The 23330-nt window shown below is 40.3% G+C and overlaps 1 protein-coding gene across 3 annotated transcripts in view; it reads right to left on the bottom strand.

Moving 5' to 3' along the window:
• Positions 1–23330, bottom strand: part of FRY (FRY microtubule binding protein) — a 349740-nt gene extending 326410 nt beyond the window's left edge. For all 3 annotated transcript variants that reach the window (XM_044249549.1, XM_044249551.1, XM_044249550.1), the window contains exon 1: positions 23057–23330. In XM_044249549.1, coding sequence (XP_044105484.1) covers positions 23057–23261 — 205 coding nt within the window. In that variant the 5' untranslated portion in view covers positions 23262–23330. The remainder of the gene's footprint in view (positions 1–23056) is intronic.

The following is a 23330-nucleotide window of genomic DNA, read 5'->3' as shown; positions in this document are numbered from 1 at the left end:
ATGGAGAGTCTTAAAACTGCAATAGACCTTAATGTCTTTACTGCCTTTCTTGTTCTTTGGTAAACAGAAAAATAAGATTCTCATTTTACTGATTAAAGAAACCAAGGGACAGAGTGCATCCAATCACACAATTAGTAGACCTTTGTCTCCCAGAGCCAGTAGATTCTATTTTTTTCTGATTACTTTAAATTTTATTATTCTTTTAAAATGCACATAATTAAATAGCTAGGTTATTCTACATGTATGTATTTTGGAATTCAGATCTGTTGCTACAATGACTCCCCTCTGCGTAATCAATATTGGGTAAATTCCTCTTAAAGAAAAAAAAAATCAGACAACAGATCAAGTAAGTAATAGCATATTTTTTTTCAAATTTAGTAGAAAGATGGACAAGTGAACTCACTTATTTCTTCTGAGTAAATGTGCACAGATACTACATCGGGAACTAGGCAGTACGGTAGAACTTTAGGGCCAGAAATAACATCTGCAAATAGCCCAGGAGGATCTCTTTCAGACGCGCCAGCTGACCCCCTGAGAGGCAGAGTGAGCTGTGCAAAGTCAGAATGTTATAGTCAGTTATACAGCCTGGATGATGAAGCCCAGGTCCTAGGGCAAACTCAAATAAAGTGACTGCTTTACCTTCGGGAGAAAATCTAGCTCACTCTGTAAGTCACCAATCTCAAAAAATGAAGAGATTTGGTAAAGCAAGGAAAAGAAGAGAGTGCTGTTTGATATTCATAGATAATTATCTATATCCCCGTCACCTAGAGCACACAGCAAGCCCAGAGAAGATGGCACCATCCCAGAGAAACCAGCCTAAAAGTCACACCACACCTCAAATGATTAACGTGGAAATACATATTTGATTATGGACATGACAAGTCAGGAAGGCTGGACCTGCCAGGAATAGGTGTGGGAGGAACTGTTATTAAATATTTATACAGCACTGGTGTACAATAAGTGTAATTGTGCCAAACATATAAAGTCTTTGCCCTAAGGAGTTCGCTGTCAGTTGTAAAGCTGGTTATTCCTGAGATATGTGTTATGCTGCTTCATCAGGTAAACAATCCATTCTATACATCAAAGAACCACCACTTCAGTCAGCTTTCTTAGGAATAAGACTTTATACTCAATTATTGAATGTAAAAGTTACATAATACTTGTTAGTGTAGTAATAATTTTAGGAAATTCAGTCTTATCCTCTGACAACTTTATGATTTCCTTTTGCTGAGTCTCTTTTCTTTCTACCTCACTCTTCCGTACTGTTTGCACAAAACACCATCTGAGTCCCCACTCTTGCCGCATACCTGATGACACCAGACAAAGGGAAGGGCATTACCAAGTTTTGAGTTTGTAGATCTATATTAGTCAAAATGAAACTGTCAAGTAAGTGTAGGCAATTATGTATGCTGAAGCAAAACAAATTAATAAAGAATGATGATTCAAAACTATTAGGCAATTGGACAGACACATGAAGAGCTGACATGGGCTTTACCCAGGATACAGTAAGTGGGGAAGTAGAAGTAGAAAAAGGAGGCTGCCCTTGAAGGAAAAACATTTATTTACCTCAGATAGTGCTCAGAGGATATTCTATGACACTTATCACTTCATTAAAGTGAAGGATTTAAAGTAGCTGATAATATAAGGGATATAGTAAGGCAAGAGTAAAATAACCAAAGTCTGGGTGGTAAGAGAGGTGGAGACAGGAAACCAGTTTTATCAGGGAAGGAATACGAGAATAGACTACTGCTTCTTAGGAAATCATTCAGCTCTGTGCTTGTTCCTGATGGCAAAGACAAACCAGGCAGGTAAGACAGGCAAAGCATTCACCCATTCATTCATTCATTCATTCATTCATGGTTTACACAGCTTCTACCTTCAAACGGCTTGCAGCCTTGGCAGAGAGCATGCTGATAACAATAGACATACAGAATGAAATACTATAATAGTACAATATGCAAAGACCCAGGGGACAAAAGGGGAGACAACTAAATTATCTGGGGGTAGGACTGTTAGGAACAGGTTGAGGGATAAGGTGATCTTTGAGTTCAACCCTGAAATAGAATATGACAGAGAAAAGCATGGTAGGCAGATGAGGAAGGCTGTGGGGAGACCCACACCAGGGAAAGGCCAGCAGGCCAGCGAGCTGCCAGTGGTCAGTGGGGCTGGAGCAGCATTTGGAAAGGCAGGGACAGGCAGGAAGCCTTTCATCTGAGCAGGGTCCTGACTGGGAGGATTCCTGGGCCTTCAGTGCCATGCTCCCAAGTGGAGGCTAGATTCTGAAAGCAGAGAGGCCATGAGAGATGCACTATCAAAAACAAAAAGTGGGGGTGCCTGGGTGGCTCACAGGATTGGGCCACTGCCTTTGGCTGAGGTCATGATCTCAGGGTCCTGGGATGGAGCCCCGCATCAGGCTTCTTTCTCATCGGGGAGCCTGCTTCCTGCCACCCCCCCCCCACCTGCCTCTCTGCCTACTTGTGATCTCTTTCTGTCAAATAAATAAATAAAATCTTTAAAAAAAATTAAAAAGTGGGGTCCAATGTTTTATAGAAGAAAAATCTACCAGTGGAGGAGATAACTACTTCAGAGATGCAGTTCTAAACTCGAGAGGGGCCCTAAAATAGGAGAGATTCTTGGCAGTGCCTACTATTTTGATTCTACGTTACAGGGAATATTCTAGGAAACACAGGTGGCTAAATTACTTACCTAGATTCACACACAGCTAATGGAAGAGGGGAAGTATGGCATAGCTCTGGGGGCATTTTCCTGAGCACGTACTATGGGTCAAAATCATTGGATAACCGTTTCAGGGCAATACAAAAATAGATAATTTGGCTCTTTGATTCAAAGAGCTAAGAATACAGGTAAAAAGATGATAGCATGGAAAAAGACAGTAAACTTATTTGAAGGAATATTGTAGATATATGTATTTCTTTACACAACAGAGCTGATATCTTTCTGAGAAGTGTGCACCACATTTTTGCAAAACAAATTACTTAAAATGCATTAGAAGAGAATTTATTAATTCATAACATGGACAATTTACATACTTTATAATGACCCTCTGCTCAATTTCTGATTTTTGTATTTAAATTATCTTTTAAAAGGGACACAATTACACTGTAAACGAAGTTGAAAACAAAGTTACCCTTATTCAATAATGCCACCTAATGAATACAAACGTATCACAAACTACTCTGGATATTAAAATTATAAAACAATGAGGAACTTCTAACCCCAAATGGTCTTCCTTCCTGACCCTTTAAAACTGTCCTCTGTTAGGGGCGCCTGGGTGGCTCAGTGGGTTAAAGCCTCTGCCTTTGGCTCAGGTCATGATCCCAGGGTCCTGGGATTGAGCCCCGCATTGGGCTCTCTGCTCAGCCAGGAGCCTGCTTCCCCCTCTCTCTCTGCCTACTTGTGATCTCTGTCTATCAAATAAATAAATAAAATCTTAAAAAAAAAAAAAAAGACTGTCCTCTGTTAAACACCATGGGAAGATGGTAAGCAAAGTCCCCTGGGCTGTCCCAGAGCAAGCGTTGTCCTCTATGTGACTTAGCTACATGGGTCACTGAGCCTGTTCAAGTGAATACAAACATGTTTCTGACAAGAGAAATCCTCTTAAGACAGGATATATGAGTCTTATCCCCTGCTAATGAGTCTACCAAAGTTTTAACTGACAGAGATTCTAACAAGAGTGATCTTTGGTTTCTATCATAGGATGGGCTGAGCAATAGCATGATGGGGAGATGTTTAATCACAGTGGGTCTTCCCAGGTCATTTTTTCAGAATAAAAATCCTCTCTATAAAAACCCCTACTATCCATCCAACTGCCTTTGTAGGGGACGAATCTTAATTAGACTACAGAGTTTCTCAAAGAACAAGCTAAAGATCTATCGGAATCAAATCTTGACTATTAAAGCACGTGTTCCTATGCCAATCCCAGACTCATGAACTAACATGTCAATTTAATTCTAATAAGATTTGCAGGTGGCTCTCATATACTCCCACACTGACCACAAGCTGAACGAAAGTGGTCTCAGAAGGCCCTTGGATTTTGATGAGCATCTTGATTGGTTTTGGATATTCAATGAAAGGCCTAAAGAAGAGCTTAGGGGTAAGAACTGGACAGATCAGAATTGGTCTATATAATAGAAGGAGAAGAGGATAAAACTGTGGGGACATGGTGGTAGGAAGGAATTTAAAAGGATAGAGGGGAGAGGAAAAGGAGAAAAGAGCCACCAAAATAACTAGAGGTTGAAGAATACTGATAGAGTAAGCATTGAAAAAAAAAAAAAATCTCATGGGGCAGGAGTGGCTGTAAAAGCTTTTAAAGAACAGGGTCATCTAGAGGCACCTGGGTGGTTCAGTGGGTTAAGCCTCTGCCTTTGGCTCAGGTCATGATCTCAGGGTCCTGGGATCGAGTACCAAATCGGGCTCTCTGCTCAGTGGGGAGCCTGCTTCCTCCTCTCTCTCTGCCTCCCTCTCTCCCTACTTGTGATCTCTGTCTGTCAAATAAATAAATAAATCTTATAAAAATAATAATAAAAAAAGAACAGGGTCATCATATATTAAATCAAAGTCATTTGTACTGAATGAATATCAAAATTCCATATGCCTCAGTTTCCTCAGTGTCATAAGAGAATAGTAGCAAATCTCAGTCCACTGGGGCACTGGAAATTCAGGAGAACTTTCCCTTTCAAAAGCAACATATCCCTTGATCATCTCCCCCTAGAAAGGAAATGTTTATATAGGGTCTGGGTTTTCCCCTGAGAATCAGGTTTCCTGCGTGCTTCCTTGAACTAAAGTTACCTTAAACTGAAATGTTCTCTCTCACTTGAGTCTGTTCATCAAAGAACACTGTGTCTTTTTTAATCTCTGGAAGAGAGAATAAAAAATAAAGCCTGCTGAAATCTTAATGCCATGCATGAGATCAGACTCACTCCCACCTACTCCAGCTGAGTCTTAGCAACTGTGAGTGACATGTACTTTTTAAAACTTTCAACATCACCTGTCCACCAGCCCCATCACCACAGTGTACAAAATGGTGGACACGTAGAGGTTGAATAAGCAGGTTGGTGTATGGATTGCTTGCCTCTGACACTCTGTGGAAAGGAAAGTTGTGTCATTTTTCTCTTCACTCTCTCTGTAAACAATGACCGTAGAGTTCCTGTGGTGCTATCATGAAGATTAGACAGAGGAGCAGAAGACCCAATGTAAGCAGTCTGTGTGATCTGTTATTTCTTTACCTGTGACACAAGTGCTGTGAATCAGATTCTAAGACTTCTCTCACAGGCCCCAAATTCAATAACTCTCCAATTTTCTACTGTGCTCACTACCAAATGAGCTATCTCCTGGTCTGGGTTCTTCAACAGCACAAACAACAAGCATTTTTTAGTCTGAGCTCTGAAAAATTAGTGAATCGCCTGGACTCAACAGCATATCAGTAGGTTAATAATCAAGAGGGAATTAAACTTTTGAGGAAATGCCACAGGCTTTCAAGATGCCCTATCATTGGTTAAAACAACCATGATGACAAACTGAAATAGCTTATTGATGTTCAGAGTTGGCAAGATGGAGGCTTGATGAACTTAAAACTTAGCATCTTATGGGGCGCCTGGGTGGCTCAGTGGGTTAAGCCTCTACTTCAGCTCAGGTCATGATCTCAGGGCCCTAGCATCCAGTCCCGCATCAGGCTCTCTGCTCAGCAGGGAGCCTGCTTCCTCCTCTCTCTCTGTCTGCCTCTATGTCTACTTGTGATCTCTGTCTGTCAAATAAATAAATAAAATCTTAAAAAAAAAAAAGACTTAAAAATGGGTGCACTTCTCTTTATTTTCCCAATAATGAAATAAAAATTTTTGAAAGTGAGATAGGTTTCTCACCTAATTACATTCCTTAAAAGTTGATTGGAGGAAAAAAAAAGTTGACTGAAGGGATGTTTGGCACTTCGAACGAGATTCATTGCCTCTCAAATTTTATATATAAAAAATATATATATATGATATATAATAATTATATTTATATAGTATGTATTATAATATAATTACAATTATCAATATATATTATGTTATATATTTATAGATTATTTATAATTATTATAATATAAATTATCATATATTATATTAATTATATATAGTTATATATATCTATATATAATACAATATACATATATACATGTATTTTTTTTTCTTTCTTAGAGAGAGAAAAAGAGTGTGTGCGTGAGCCAGGCTGAGGGGAGGGGTCAGGACAGAGGGAGAGAGAGAGCATCTTAAGCAGGCCCACACCTAGCACCAAGCCTGACATGAAGCTCAGTCTCATCATCTTGAGATCATGACCTAAGGTGAAATCTAGGTACCACCCAGGTGCCCAGAAATTTTCTAACTTTTATTTTAGTCCCTAAATATGCAATAGCTTTTTATGCCACATTTAAACAGGTGCTGCCTACCACTCATTCAGGAATGAGTAGCATGCAATATGGTACCTTGAGATTATAACTGCGGAATATGAGAAATTAGGGGTCTACAGACATTCTCGGGTAAGGGCAGAATCCCCATCAGCTGTTAATCTGTACTTTGTGCACAACTCTTATATACTAATCTGTTTTATAGTGTTTGTTCATCTTAAATGTCCATACTTTAGAGAAGCAAAACCCAAACTATACCACTCTACTCTAGATTCTAAAAGAATATAATGGATATTGGAATAGATTTTTCACCTACTCCTACAGAACGTATTTTCTTTTTTGATTGAAGTACATATTGTATTTTTTTTATTTACTTATTTTTTTTCTTTTTTTTTCCAATTTATTTATTTTCAGAAAAACAGCATTCATTATTTTTTCACCACACCCAGTGCTCCATGCAAGCTGTGCCCTCTATAATACCCACCACCTGGTACCCCAACCTCCCACCCCTCCGCCACTTCAAACCCCTCAGATTGTTTTTCAGAGTCCATAGTCTCTCATGGTTCATCTCCCCTTCCAATTTACCCAAAAGCACATACCCTCCCCAATGTCCATAACCCTACCCCCTTCTCCCAACCCCCCTCCCCCCAGCAACCCACACTTTGTTTTGTGAAATTAAGAGTCACTTATGGTTTGTCTCCCTCCCTATCCCATCTTGTTTCATGGATTCTTCTCCTACCCACTTAAGCCCCCATGTTGCATCACCACTCCCTCATATCAGGGAGATCATATGGTAGTTGTCTTTCTCCGCTTGACTTATTTCGCTAAGCATGATACGCTCTAGTTCCATCCATGTTGTCGCAAATGGCAAGATTTCGTTTCTTTTGATGGCTGCATAGTATTCCATTGTGTATATATATATATATATACCACATCTTCTTGATCCATTCATCTGTTGATGGACATCTAGGTTCTTTCCATAGTTTGGCTATTGTGGACATTGCTGCTATAAACATTCGGGTGCACGTGCCCCTTTGGATCACTACGTTTGTATCTTTAGGGTAAATTCCCAGTAGTGCAATTGCTGGGTCATAGGGCAGTTCTATTTTCAACATTTTGAGGAACCTCCATGCTGTTTTCCAGAGTGGTTGCACCAGCTTGCATTCCCACCAACAGTGTAGGAGGGTTCCCCTTTCTCCGCATCCTCGCCAGCATCTGTCATTTCCTGACTTGTTGATTTTAGCCATTCTGACTGGTGTGAGGTGATATCTCATTGTGGTTTTGATTTGTATTTCCCTGATGCCGAGTGATATGGAGCACTTTTTCATGTGTCTGTTGGCCATCTGGATGTCTTCTTTGCAGAAACGTCTGTTCATGTCCTCTGCCCATTTCTTGATTGCATTATTTGTTCTTTGGGTGTTTAGTTTGTTAAGTTCTTTATAGATTTTGGACACTAGTCCTTTATCTGATATGTCGTGTGCAAATATCTTCTCCCATTCTGTCAGTTGTCTTTTGGTTTTGTTAACTGTTTCCTTTGCTGTGCAAAAGCTTTTGATTTTGATGAAATCCCAAAAGTTCATTTTTGCCCTTGCTTCCCTCGCCTTTGGCGATGTTCCTAGGAAGATGTTGCTGAGGCTGAGGTCGAAGAGGTTGCTGCCTGTGTTCTCCTCAAGGATTTGGATGGATTCCTTTCTCACATTGAGGTCCTTAATCCATTTTGAATCTATTTTTGTGTGTGGTGTAAGGAAATGGTCCAATTTCATTTTTCTGCACGTGGCTGTCCAATTTTCCCAACACCATTTATTGAAGAGGCTGTCTTTTTTCCATTGGACATTCTTTCCTGCTTTGTCGAAGATTAGTTGACCATAGAGTTGAGGGTCTATTTCTGGGCTCTCTATTCTGTTCCATTGGTCTATGTGTCTGTTTTTGTGCCAGTACCATGCTGTCTTGATGATGACAGCTTTGTAATAGAGCTTGAAGTCCGGAATTGTGATGCCACCAACTTTGGCTTTGTTTTTCAATATCCCTTTGGCTATTCGAGGTCTTTTCTGGTTCCATATAAATTTTAAAATTATTTGTTCCATTTCTTTGAAAAAGATGGATGGTACTTTGATAGGAATTGCATTAAATGTGTAGATTGCTTTAGGTAGCACAGACATTTTCACAATATTTATTCTTCCAATCCAGGAGCATGGAACATTTTTCCATTTCTTTGTGTCTTCCTCAATTTCTTTCATGAGTACTTTATAGTTTGCTGAGTATAGATTCTGTGCCTCTTTGGTGAGGTTTATTCCTAGGTATCTTATGGTTTGGGGTGCAATTGTAAATGGGATTGACTCCTTAATTTCTCTTTCTTCTGTCTTGTTGTTGGTGTAGAGAAATGCAACTGATTTCTGTGCATTGATCTTATATCCTGACACTTTACTGAATTCCTGTATAAGTTCTAGCAGTTTTGGAGTGGAGTCTTTTGGGTTTTCCACATAGAGTATAATATCATCTGTGAAGAGTGATAATTTGACTTCTTCTTTGCCGATTTGGATGCCTTTAATTTCCTTTTGTTGTCTGATTGCTGAGGCTAGGACTTCTAGTACTATGTTGAATAGCAGTGGTGATAATGGACATCCCTGCCGTGTTCCTGACCTTAGTGGAAAAGCTTTCAGTTTTTCTCCATTGAGAATGATATTTGCGGTGGGTTTTTCATAGATGGCTTTGATGATACTGAGGTATGTGCCCTCTATCCCTACACTTTGAAGGGTTTTGATTAGGAAGGGATGCTGTACTTTGTCAAATGCTTTTTCAGCATCTATTGAGAGTATTATATGGTTCTTGTTCTTTCTTTTATTGATGTGTTGTATCACATTGACTGATTTGCGGATGTTGAACCAACCTTGCAGCCCTGTGATAAATCCCACTTGGTCATGGTGAATAATCCTTTTAATGTACTGTTGAATCCTATTGGCTAGTATTTTGGTGAGAATTTTTGCATCTGTGTTCATCAAGGATATTGGTCTATAGCTCTCTTTTTTGATGGGATCCTTGTCTGGTTTTGGGATCAAGGTGATGCTGGCCTCATAAAATGAGTTTGGGAGTTTTCCTTCCATTTCTATTTTTTGGAACAGTTTCAGGAGAATAGGAATTAGTTCTTCTTTAAATGTTTGGTAGAATTCCCCCGGGAAGCCATCTGGCCCTGGGCTTTTGTTTGTTTGGAGATTTTTAATGACTGTTTCAATCTCCTTTATGGGTCTGTTCAGGCTTTCTATTTCTTCCTGGTTCAATTTTGGTAGTTTATATGTTTCTAGGAATGCATCCATTTCTTCCAGATTGTCAAATTTGTTGGCGTAGAGTTGCTCATAGTATGTTCTTATAATAGTTTGTATTTCTTTGGTGTTAGTTGTGATCTCTCCTCTTTCATTCATGATTTTATTTATTTGGGTCCTTTCTCTTTTCTTTTTGATAAGTCTGGCCAAGGGTTTATCAATTTTATTAATTCTTTCAAAGAACCAGCTCCTAGTTTGGTTGATTTGTTCTATTGTTTTTTTGGTTTCTATTTCATTGATTTCTGCTCTGATCTTTATGATTTCTCTTCTCCTGCTGGGCTTAGGGTTTCTTTCTTGTTCTTTCTCCAGCTCCTTTAGGTGTAGGGTTAGGTTGTGTACCTGAGACCTTTCTTGTTTCTTGAGAAAAGCTTGTACTGCTATATATTTTCCTCTCAGGACTGCCTTTGTTGTGTCCCACAGATTTGGAACTATTGTATTTTCATTATCATTTGTTTCCATGATTTTTTTCAATTCTTCTTTAATTTCCCGGTTGACCCATTCATTTTTTAGAAGGATGCTGTTTAGTCTCCATGTATTTGTGTTCTTTCCAAACTTCCTCTTGTGGTTGAGTTCTAGCTTCAGAGCATTGTGGTCTGAAAATATGCAGGGAATGATCCCAATCTTTTGATACCGGTTGAGTCCTGATTTAGGACCGAGGATGTGATCTATTCTGGAGAATGTTCCATGTGCACTAGAGAAGAATGTGTATTCTGTTGCTTTGGGATGAAATGTTCTGAATATATCTGTGATGTCCATCTCATCCAGTGTATCATTTAAGGCCTTTATTTCCCTGTTGATCTTTTGCTTGGATGATCTGTCCATTTCAGTGAGGGGAGTGTTAAAGTCCCCTACTATTATTGTATTATTGTTGATGTGTTTCTTTGATTTTGTTATTAATTGGTTTATATAGTTTGCTGCGCCCACGTTGGGGGCATAGATATTTAAAATTGTTAGATCTTCTTGTTGGACAGACCCTTTGAGTATGATATAGTTCCTTCCTCATCTCTTATTATAGTCTTCGGCTTAAAATCTAATTGATCTGATATAAGGATTGCCACTCCTGCTTTTTTCTGATGTCCATTAGCATGGTAAATTCTTTTCCACCCCCTCACTTTAAGTCTGGAGGTGTCTTCGGGTTTAAAATGAGTTTCTTGGAGGCAAATATAGATGGGTTTTGTTTTTTTATCCATTCTGATACCCTGTGTCTTTTGATTGGGGCATTTAGCCCATTAACATTCAGGGTAACTATTGAGAGATATGATTTTAGTGCCATTGTATTGCCTGTAAGGTGACTGTTACTGTATATTGTCTCTGTTCCTTTCTGATCTACCACTTGTAGGCTCTCTCTTTGCTTAGAGGACCCCTTTCAGTATTTCCTGTAGAGCTGGTTTGGTGTTTGCAAATTCTTTCAGTTTTTGTTTGTCCTGGAAGCTTTTAATCTCTCCTTCTATTTTCAATGATAGCCTAGCTGGATATAGTATTCTTGGCTGCATGTTTTTCTCGTTTAGTGCTCTGAAAATGTCATGCCAGCTCTTTCTGGCCTGCCAGGTCTCTGTGGATAAGTCAGCTGCCAATCTAATACTTTTACCATTGTATGTTACAGACTTCTTTTCCCGGGCTGCTTTCAGGATTTTCTCTTTGTCACTAAGGCTTGTCAATTTTACTATTAGGTGACGGGGTGTGGGCCTATTCTTATTGATTTTGAGGGGCGTTCTCTGAACCTCCTGAATTTTGATGCTCGTTCCCTTTGCCATATTGGGGAAATTCTCCCCAATAATTCTCTCCAGTATACCTTCTGCTCCCCTCTCTCTTTCTTCTTCTTCTGGAATCCCAATTATTCTAATGTTGTTTCGTTTTATGGTGTCACTTATCTCTCGAATTCTCCCCTCATGGTCCAGTAGCTGTTTGTCCCTCTTTTGCTCAGCTTCTTTATTCTCTGTCATTTGGTCTTCTATATCGCTAATTCTTTCTTCTGCCTCATTTATCCTAGCAGTGAGAGCCTCCATTTTTGATTGAACTTCATTAATAGCTTTTTTGATTTCAACTTGGTTAGATTTTAGTTCTTTTATTTCTCCAGAAAGGGCTTTTATATCTCTGGAGAGGGTTTCTCTAATATCTTCCATGCCTTTTTCAAGCCCGGCTATAACCTTGAAGTACATATTATATTTTCAAATGTAATGAAAACAACATGCAATGCCATACTTCTGTCCGAAAACAAAATTTCATATATTAGTAATTTGTATCTCTGCTGTCCAAATACAATTAAGTTAGATTCTAATACTGTTTTTTTTTAAGGATTTTATTTTATTTATTTGACAGAGAGAGAGAGAGATTGCAAACTGGCAGAGAAGCCGGCAGAGAGAGGGGGAAACAGGCTCCCTGCTGAGCAGAGAGCCCAATGCAGGGCTCGATCCCAAGACCCTGAGACACTGACCAGAGCAGAAGGCAGAGGCTTAGCCCACTGAGCCACCCAGGCAACCCCCCCACCAACACTGTTTTTTTAAAGCTATAATGTACAGACTGAGCTAGGGAGGCTTTCAAGGAGGAGAGTGACAATAAGAAGACAATCAACTCTTTGGGGGTTCCTTTCTCTCTTCTCCTCCTCCACCTTCTCCCTGCACTTGATCCACTGTCCCATAAATCCCCCAGAGGCAGTGGTTGGGTTGCTGCTTTATAATCCTTTGTTGCCATTTGGGGGAAAGGATGAAACAGAAAAATTTATTCTCCCTAGCTCACCTGATTCAATCCTGTGTTAACACATCACAATTCTCAATGTTTGGAAACTTAAAGAAAACCCTTCTAAAGAGCGAACCATTACTTCCTAAATCAACCATGACACTTGTGTTGCTCTTCTTTGTAACCGTGTAGTAACATTTAGGGTGCTTCTCCATTTCCCAAAGGCAACACCAAACCCAGTTTCATACCCGCAAGTCATCTTGCCCTGTCCATAGAAGTGGTATTTTCAAAATAAAAACCACCTCACATATTCCCTGCCATGGGAAGTGACTGTATATGTGGATGTCCGATTATTTTCTTTTTGCTTTTTTTTTTTCTTTTAAGCGCCCTCTGCTGAGCACGTTAAAGAAATTCCTGATGGATTTATTCTGCATCCCCTCCTCTGCTACCATTCTCCCCCCTTGATACAGATTTTTTGTTTTCATTTCAGGTTGTTTATGAAGAATATCATTCTGGACCACCTCCTTTCTTCCTGCCCATCCATGTTTGTGTGTGTGGGAGTGGGAGTGTTTGGTGTAGGAATCAGAAGCCAATTTATTGCCAATAAAATGGCTTCTATCATTATAGGTATTAGTTAAGCTTGGCAATGCATACAGATTTTAGTCCCCTACTTTTTGCTGAAGAAGGACTGACTGACCAGTATGGGTATATCTGAAACAACAAAGCCCTAATTTAGCAGAAATTAAGACAAAGTGCAAGGTCATAACTTTGGGATGTTGACAATTTTCCAAAAATTGGGGCATCTTTGTTAATATTAATTATATTTGGCAATATTTCTTTTGAGATGCATGTGATTCCATAATGAAAGAAAATAAGTACAGTAGGTATAATTGACCCTCCATCTGAATAATGCAATTCCTGTGCAGCCTTAAGTATAATGTACAATATTCATTAACTTTTATTCATTAGATGTTCCTGTGTATTCTATAATATTACTTGTATTGTTTCCAAGCTTTTATTCTTAAGGGCTTAAATCCTCCTCATTCATCCATTTGGCTGCCCCTAAGAAGCACTGTGGCTTAGCCAGTTTCGGCTGCCTTAAAATTACTATAGACTGGGTAGCTTAGATGACAAACATTCATTTTTCACACTTCTGGAGATTTGGAAGTCTAAGGTCAGGTGCTGGCTGATTTGAGATCTGAAGAAGACCTTCTTTCAGGCTTTTAGCTGACTGCCTTTGCTATGTCCTTCCATGACAGAAAGTGATCATCTCTCTTGCATTTCTTCTTACAGGGGCACTAAGCACGTTCATAAAGGCCCCACTCTCATGTCTAACTGCCTCCCAATGCCTCGTCTCCAAATACAATCAACTGGGGATTCTGGCTTCAATATATAAATTTAGAGGTGGAGGCACAAATATTCAGTTCATTACACGCTGGTACTATTTTAAGAAATACTCAAGAGGTGGCTGGATGTTTATCCCATCATTCTGAGCAAAGATTAGGACCTGGAGATGGGTAGCCTGGCCCCCACACTCTGCCCTAAATTGGTTAAGTTCATATTCCTCTAGTTCTACAGGAGTCCAAATATCTCAAAGAACTGGAAACCTTGCTGAGTTGAGCCTCATGGAGACACAATCACCTTAAGACTCTTCCCCTCTGGCTGTTTTTTAGAGGGCTCCGAAAAGAGATGCAAAGTACAAAAAGGAACAAAGCCTCAGCATAGAAACTGAGGAGGAGGAGGAAGAGGAGAATTAAGGTTCCCTGGGACTTTCCTGTTGGGAGATGCTTCATTGCCAATTAGAGCTTCTGGGCCAGATGACATGATGTCAGTATGGCCAACAGCTGCGACAACAGGGAGTTTTAAGTACTGGTTGCCAGAGAAGCTTGAGTGTCCAAATTAATGTGCCCTGCTCTCCTGGCAATAAATTAGATATGAGAACAAATTACCATGTATCAATGTCTTAACCACCGCCCACTCCTTGCACTGCACCTAATAGACATTCCCTTAGCAAGAGAGTTCAGATCTTTCTTGAACAGATGTTGTAGTCTTTCTCATGTCTATCTTCCAGTTACCCTTAAGCATCTACGTCAATACTTAAAACTAAGGAATGTTTCTTGAAATTGTGTCTTTCTTGCCCATGATTACTCTAAAATGCCATCTAGCATTGATGATTCATTAAGATGCCTTTAGTCTCTCCTACGTGTCAGGGTGGGGAGAGAAGGGTGACATCTGAAAGCGGAGCAGTGCCATCAGTGAGTCTGATCTAATGACTATCCTTATGGCCCCCATCTCTGGGCTCTGGATGCTGGAACGTACAGAGGTCCAACTGGATGTACCTCTGATGTTTCCAAAAGGTTCAGAGATATGTCTGACAATCAGCAGCTCAACACAAGAAAAATTAAACTGCATAACCTACTTGGGATGGAAAGTTTTTAAAATTGTGACTGAAAAATACTCTGGCCATCTTGTCATGAGATTTTGTATGAGCACACCTCCAGAAAATAACTACATAGTTCATCTCATTTTGTAACCCCTGCTCCCAAATCTATATTCTTCTTGATCTTAAAGAAAACCTGGAGGTATCCTAATTAAATTCTGAAGGCAAACATCCTTTTGATAGGTAGATAGTCCCAAAGTATTGGGAGCAAAGCATGTGGGTATGGTGGTTTCTCCTGTAACTGACTACCTAGAGGGCCATCTCCACCCTAAATAGCTGTTGAAAGTACTTTATTTATTTAATTTATATTTTAATTTAAATTCATTAGCCAACAAGTGGTATATCATTAGCTTCAGAGGAAGTGTTCAACAATTCATCAGTTGTGTATAACACTCAGTGCTCATCAAAACAGGCTGATGGGCATTGAGGAGGGCACGTGTTGTGATGAGCTCTGAGTGTCACACATAACTATTGAATCACTGAACACTACATCAAAAACTAATGATGTACTATACATGGGCTAACTGAACATAATAAAAAATGTCATTAATAGGAACAAAATACATTATTTATGCAAACAGATAAAAAATGCTTAAAAATCATCACTAAAGTATATTGAGTAAACACCAACCTACATGGATGTAAGCATACATAATCTTTTCATGAGTCTAGATGGGAATACATATTTAGAGTATTATTTGAAAATGGGGAGAAGAGTGTATGGAAACTCTTAAATCTGTAAAGTTATATATTTACTGTATATCAACAAATGGAAAGTACCTGCTTTTAGAACAGATATGTTGAAGCCACTTTCCCATATACTTAGTAAATCCTGAATTCAGAAACCTGTATTTTTATTTTTTATTCTTTTTTAGGACCGAGAGAAAAGCCTGACATAGAAGTATAAATCTAATGCCTCCCCCTTATGCTGAGTGCACTATCTGTCCCTGCATAAAGGTAAAACATATTCCCCCTTGCTTATAAATCATGTATATAAATATTACGGGCTCAGCATTTTTGTTTTCCTTAAAACTAGTTTACCACTCATAATCTCATTGGAGGCTTTTTTGTTTCTTTTTGGAAAACACAACAAAGCAAAATAAAAACAAAACTTCATCCCCTTGCATAAACTTATCCAATAAATAAATTTGATTATTTAAGTAAACAGGTTACCTGTTTTTGTTGCGCCAGTAGTTTTTAATAAGAAATGCTTTAAATACTGTTAGATACTTAAAGTCAAAATGTCAAATGTTGACACTGAGAAGTTTTTGAAGTCTAAACTAATATTTAAGATTAATTTCAAATTGTGAGTTCATCCCCATGAGAGACTATGGACTCTGAAAAACAATCTGAGGGGTTTGAAGTGGCGGGGGGGGGGGTGGGAGGTTGGGGTACCAGGTGGTGGGTATTATAGAGGGCACAGCTTGCATGGAGCACTGGGTGTGGTGAAAAAATAATGAATACTGTTTTTCTGAAAATAAATAAATTGGGGAAATAAATAAATAAATAAATAAATAAATTTCAGTGCATTAAAAAAAAATTGTGAGTTCATCCATAATCTTATATAGAAGCAATTTTTTAAAAATTTTACTTTATTTTTTCAGTGTTGCAAGATTCATTGTTTATGCATCACACCCAGTGCTCCATGCAATACGTGCCTCCTTAATACCCACCACCAGGCTCACCCATCCCCAAACCCGACTCCCCTTCAAAACCCTCAGTTTGTTTCTTAGAGCCCACAGTCCCTCATGCTTTGTCTCCCCCTGATTTCCCCCAATTCTCTTCTCCTTTCCTTCTCCTAATGTCCTCCATGTTATTCCTTATACTCCACAAGTAAATGAAACCATATGATAATTGACTCTCTCTGTTTGACTTATTTCACTCAGCATAATCTCCTCCAGTCCCGTCCATGTTGATACAAAAGTAGAAGCAATTTTTTAAAATAATAAGTGCATATCAATTACCTTCCTATTCTAAATTTTAGTTCAAAAAAGAGTTAGAGGCTGAGTCTCCAAAAGCAAGGCCTTATACCAGCAAAACTAGGAAAGAATATTAAACACCACAGAGCTACACATAAGTTTGTAAAACCCTGACAATTATGTTTCTAATCTTAAACAATTTTCAGAGGCTTTAGATGACAGTTCATTCAAGTTTAGTGATTCCTGGTGAGAAAATACATGGATGTTGAGTCACAAAGAAAGGTTTCTACATCCTCCTCTTTTTATGAGAAATTTAAAATTAATGGGTCTTTTACTAGTGTCTCATATAGGATTTACCTTAGGAGAGGGTCCAAATAACAACTTCGGAGGACTTGCCAACCACAAAGATTTGCAAAAGTGTTACAATCATACCTACTACCCACTTAGTAACCAGAAAAGCACTAATTATGAAGAACCATACTTTTACTACCACCAAAGAATAAGAACCCACCGGTAATCGCAGTTATGTATCATTTCATAGTCATGCGCTATCTCATTGGAGTTCAACACAACCTGTGAAACTGGTGTTTTCGTTCCCATTTCAGAGATGGAAATAAGTTCTGAGAGGTCAAGTGACATCACTCATTTAGTAAGAGGGAGGATCTGAACTTGAACCCAGCTGGGAGGCAGATATTTACTTTGTGAAATTCCTTGACTAAAATAGAAGTTCAGGGGCGCCTGGGTTGCTCAGTGGGTTAAGCCTCTGCCTTCGGCTCAGGTCATGATCTCAGGGTTGTGGGATCAAGCCCCACATTAAACTCTTGGCTCAGCAGGGAGCCTGCTTCCTCCTCCCTCTCTGCCTACTTGTGATCTCTGTCCTCCAAATAAATAAATAAAATCTTCAAAAAAAGAAGTTCAAACTCTTGCTTTTTTTTTTTTAAAGATTCTATCTATCCATTAGAAAGAGAGCACATGAGTGAGGAAGGTATCAGAGGAAGACCAGAGGGAGAAGCAGACTCCCCGCTGAGCCGGGAACCCGAGGCAGGCCTCAATCACAGGACCCTAAGATCATGATCCAAGCCAAACGCCTACTCCCAACTGACTGAGCCACCCAGGTGCCCCCAAACTCTTGCTCCCAAGGCTTCCTACGCTTTGGCCCCTGAGCATTATCTACTCTGGAAGGAGCTGTTGCACGAAGTTACCCGATCAGGTGAGCAGGGGTGTGGCCCACAGAGGGGTCGTGACACATTTATTATTGCATGTCCGCCACCTCGCTGGACTATTTCGCCATCTCTTAGGCACTTAGCATATGCAAAGCCCGCTGGTGGGTGCTGTGGGGAATACCAGGGCATCTGAAGTACGCTTCCTGTCATTACCAAGTGGAGCCACTGAACCTATTTGCCCCTGATGACAACGGAACATGCAGTTTTTTATAGAACATCTCTAAGGAGCCCCCTCCCTGGAAGGCCCTACCAAAGCCACTACTCAGCAGGGTTCCAGGGCGATAGAGCCCTAACAGAGAACACAATACTTGAAGAGGCATGCTTGCTGACTGTCTTCTACTGAATCAAACTGCCCATCCTCAGTCTCCTTCTAGCCACCGTAAGGGAAGCGGAAAACATCCCCATACCATCGTCCTAATGGCTAACTTGTGTTTCCAGTAGAAACCTACACTTGGCAAGAAAATGAGAAAAGCAGTTGTCCTTTAGAAATGTTCACAATCTCTTTGATTATAAAACTACTATGTTTCTGAATGACTTTTTTTCAGATTGTGAATTTGAAAAAACAACAACAGCATGCGTTTTGAATGAAGTTAAGCTAAAAATGAGAATCAAGATTTGTACCTGCCTTGTGAGTGCTGGCCAGAGTCCCTAAGCTGGCCCTAAGCTGTCCCCACCACGCTTGTCCTCTGACTAAGCAACGAGGAAGTATGTGGAACTGCCTGTTTCCTCCAAGCAGATGAGTGCTTGCTTTTCACAGCAGATGATTGTAAAAATCAGTAAGATATTTTAAGAACTGGCTGATTATACAGGCCAGCTTGTTTGCTTAAGAGGGCTGAGGGAACGGCCCATTACACCTGGCACCTGAGCCCCACCAGCTTCCAGGTGCAGACGCAGATGCTCATTTCAATCTGACATGCTGATGGGTACAGTCTATGTTAGGACCACTTCTCTCTCTCCCCTTTCTTTCATGGCGCAGAAGCCCACTGCTGCGGAGCCCCTGGAGTTCTTTCAGGAGAAGGCGGAGACCAGGCTGGGGCTTGCGAGAGACATACATTCTCAACACTGCACCTGGGAAGACCCTGGTGAAATTGCAGAACTTCAGCTTGAACTAGCATTCTATTGTTGAGGCTTCTTTAAGGGGGGAAAAATGGTTAGTATTTAATGTTTGTGTGTAAATATGATTTTTAAGTGTATCATTTTCCTTTTAATGATTCAGTGCTCTGAGTCCCTTTGTTCAAGAGACATTTACCAAGCTATGCAACATGCAAGGCACCAATCCAGGAACATTCTTTTCTGTCCACCTAGATCAGAAACTGGTATTTTCTGCTATCTCCCCAAGGTCCTGGTGTAGAGCAGAATCCTCATATATGTTTCAATGAGGGAATTACACACTGAAGAAAGAGACATTTGTATTTTTCCCCCACTAGGAGTTCTTAAAATGATGGAAGTCAGTATAAAGACCTTCCCCTGTGACAGTCTCTAGCTGCCAACTAGTGCTTTCCTGGAGCTAGACTCAGGCCCTACAGAATGGACCCAGTTTCATGGCTAAGTAGTTAATTAACCACCAGATGTTGACCGAACACCTACTATGTGCAATTCCCTCTCCTGAACAAGTGGGCCATGCAAGAGCATATAAGATACAGTCCCTATTTTCCAAGAGTTTCTATCCAAACAAAAATTTAACAGTTGCCCCAAAGTGACAAAGTGATCACTGAATCCATTCAGAACCTAAGACAACTGAACAAAATGCCAGGAAGTATTCATTCTTTCTTTTGTTTTTTTTCCCTCCCACAGCATTATGCAGTACTGAGGCCAAGTGGCAAGCATAAAGGAGAACACAAAGAAGCCAGAGGAAGAAAGCAGGTGATTGCAGAGGATAGAAGATTTTAACTGGACTTTGAAGCCCAGATGGAGAATGAAGCACAGGGTATAATAGGAATGTAAGTGTGTGTGAGCGTGTGTGTGTGCTGGGAGGTAAGGGAGAATGGCATGAAGAGAGTCTGGAAGAAGACAGAGAAAACAAGGTATGCCAAGAGTTAATTCAGAGCAGTGCATTTTGAATCAATTGAATAAATATTTATTGAACACATAGTTTGTGCCAGGCATTGTGATAGGTACTAGGTACTAGGTATACAATGGTGAAAGAGACTGATATAGCCTATGGCTCACTAGCTAGTAGGAGACACAGACAGGTAAACAGACAATTACAATACGGTGTGATAAGTGCCGTGCTAGGGAAAAGTCCAGGTGTTATGAAGAGGAGAAGGACACAGAGTGGACCCAACCCCTTCTCCATGGGGAGAAGGAATCCTAGAAAAAGGGATGTCAAGCTGACACTTAAGGCTAATGTGGGAATTAGGTGACACTATGCAGGTAAGGTATTCTAGAAGAGGAAACATGATGGGCCATGGTGGTTGGAAGTTGACTGAGTTAGTTGAGATGCAAGGGGAAGGTTGGGAAGCAGGGCGGGAAGCTGTGGCCAGATTACGCAATCTCTTATACTTCACACTGAGGAGTTTGGACTTTATCCTAAGAATGGCGATAACCACTGAAGAATTCTGTTCAAGGGAATGAAACCCCAGACTTGCATCTTCGGTGGATGACTCTCTGCAGTGGGAGATGCCCCTTAGAGGAGAAATGGGTGAAGAAGAGAAGGGTGTTATGCAGATAGAGTCTCGAAAGTCTATTCCCAACACAGTGCAAGAACTAAACAAATAATTCGTGAACAAATGGATGAGTTGATCACCCAGTCAATTGTGCACGACTGAGCACACGAGACATGAGATGGAGGGTATGTACGTCTGTGCATTCATAAGGGTCAGAGTGAACATAAGTGGCATGCTAATGTGTCTTCCAGTCCTGAATCTCATCAGACAAATGACAACAACAGTTGATGAGGGAGTGCAGCGTAATTGAGGACAAACAGCTTCAACACCGGAGAAGAAATACCCAGGTCTGAGCCCTAGTTTTGCCAGCTGCTAATTCTGAGATGCAGCTGAGTTTCTCTGACTCTCAGGTCCCACATACATCACATTGGCTCATTACGTGTAGTTACATAGCAGTAGAAAGTGAGAATAGTCATCACAATCCATGTACATTTCTGTTTCGGTGACACTTAGGAGCATTGGTGGGATGTGCAGTCATCCATTGCAAAAGGAAATTAGGACGACCTATGTGACAATGGAGTCATGGTTTAATCAAAGAGGAATGTAGACATCAAGTAGGCAGTATTGTCCGGACTTTGGCCAAGTGATTCTCTCACCTGTCATTTGAAGACCCTGAATGAAATGTTGGAAGGAAGAGAAGAGCCTATGTCCTGCTATGGTCCCCAAGGAGAGAAAGGGGGGCAGACATAAATAATGTACTTAAAGGCTACAGGGTCAGAGAGGTGGCTCAGAGAACACACAGCCACCGAGGGACACAATCTAGATTAGAACTCAGCTCCCCTCTGCACAGGGCCCTTTTCACAACACCACCCTGTTGTTAATCATGACAGTTCAAGATCTCAGAAAGGATAACCTGTGTGAGGTCCAAGCTAAGAATATTCCTACAGTTCTGCAGCTGTAGCTGACAGCCCAGAGTGAGATGACTTTATAGTAAGGGAAGACGAATGGGAATTGTGGCGGAAGGAGGTGAGGGGCCCCGGGGTCTGGGTGTTCAGGGAAAGGAGAAGCCTTCACGGAGTAAGTGCAAGTGGTGGTAAAGGAAAGCAGGATGCATCATAACAGAAACGGACCCAGGTGATGTCAAACCAAAGAGAGCAAAAGGCAGAAGGAAAAGAAAAGGTATGGGAGAATGTTCCCGAAGACATGCTAGCAAACCAACTCAACAGGATTTGCTCCCTCAGGCCACTTCAGGATGACAAGGTTGTCCTGTGCAACTTGGGGCCTTGGGATCAAAGAGAACAGGCAGAAAGTGGCTCTTTTTTTAGACACATCAGACACCTCTGTGCTTACCCTTACAACATTTTTCACATTGTCTCTTCATTTGCACTACAAGACTCACCCCTCTGGCCCATTCTAGTCTGGGCTTCGCTTTTTTCTGCAGCAGAGTTTGACACCAGAGTCGCATCACTGAACCAAGAAGAAATTCATGAAAACAACAGCTTGCTTCAGAAATGTAATTTTCAGCTTGTGGCCTTGAGTCCCCATGCTTCTAAATCATCTCCCAGCTACTTCCTAAAGCAGGATAATGACTCAGCTGTTAGGGGAAGTCAATTCCATTTTTATGAAGCAAAACCTGATTGAATTTTGATTTTGTTTTCTAGGTTCACAGAGTTGGTCCTTGGCAGTTGGGTCTAATCTATCCTCTGTCCAGACTCTCATTAGATCAATCACAACAAAAAAGGCCACTTGTAGTTTCTCCAGGAAATTCCAATGCAAATAGCACTGAAATGAAATTGACTAAATAATTCAGACTCTCCAGTGATCACTCTCCAGTGATACCTCAGTTAGGGGTCACTGTCATAAGCATCAAATGATCTACACATATGTAATATCCCAGCATGGACACCTGAAGCCGACAAGAGAGTCCCTTCATCCAGACCAAGATCCCTCAGTCTTCCGTGCTGTAATACAGTTCACCATCCACATTGTTTAATTGAGCCCTTTACTACAAATGGTTTTAGGCTCTGATGCAAGACAGGAATTTGAAGCATGCATTTGAGTATTTAATGGTGTTAATTTCTGGTGCACACAAACATCAGCTTCACTCAACAATCCAATAATCTTGCAAAATAAAGAAAATATGCCAGAGAATGAAATGCAGCATGGAATTCTTCCAGATTGCAAGCAAAGCAGTTCCTTGATCCCACCGCAACTGACAAGTAACAAAATAGCTGCCTATTTACAGATCCTTAAAGATGTTACAATAAACAAAGAAAAGAAAAGGAAGAAGATGGGTGTGCTTTCAGATCGAGGAGTCATTTTATTTTTTACATTCAAACATATTTATCTGGCGACTAAGCTCTCAAATGTCCCAAGTTAATTTTAAATGTAACACAGCTGATTGTAATAAATGAAATACAGTCTTTTTTTTTTTTTTTCCCCCTACTGGCAGGCATAAACTTAAACATTTCCTACCTGGAAATATGGAAGGTCTCTTTTTCGGGCGCCTCAGGTGAATGGGTTCCAAATTTTTCAAGTTTCTTTGAAGTCTCCCTCTAATGTCATTTCCTATGAGCAGTTCAGGCGGCAGGCTGCTCCGTCTTGACGATTTATAATCATTTTGAGACGAATTTAGTTTGTTCTTCGTTCTGGAATATAAATTGCTGTCATCAACTGCCATCGTAAGAGATACATTCGAGACTCTGAACAAAAACCTAAAAAGCCCAACTCCAAGCCAGCAGCAGCCACG

This window comes from Neovison vison, chromosome 5, assembly GCF_020171115.1.
Source record: "Neovison vison isolate M4711 chromosome 5, ASM_NN_V1, whole genome shotgun sequence".
NCBI classification, from domain to species: Eukaryota; Metazoa; Chordata; class Mammalia; order Carnivora; family Mustelidae; genus Neogale; species Neogale vison.
The sequence above is the reverse complement of the archived record's forward strand: the minus strand, read 5'-3'. Positions and strand labels throughout refer to the sequence as shown.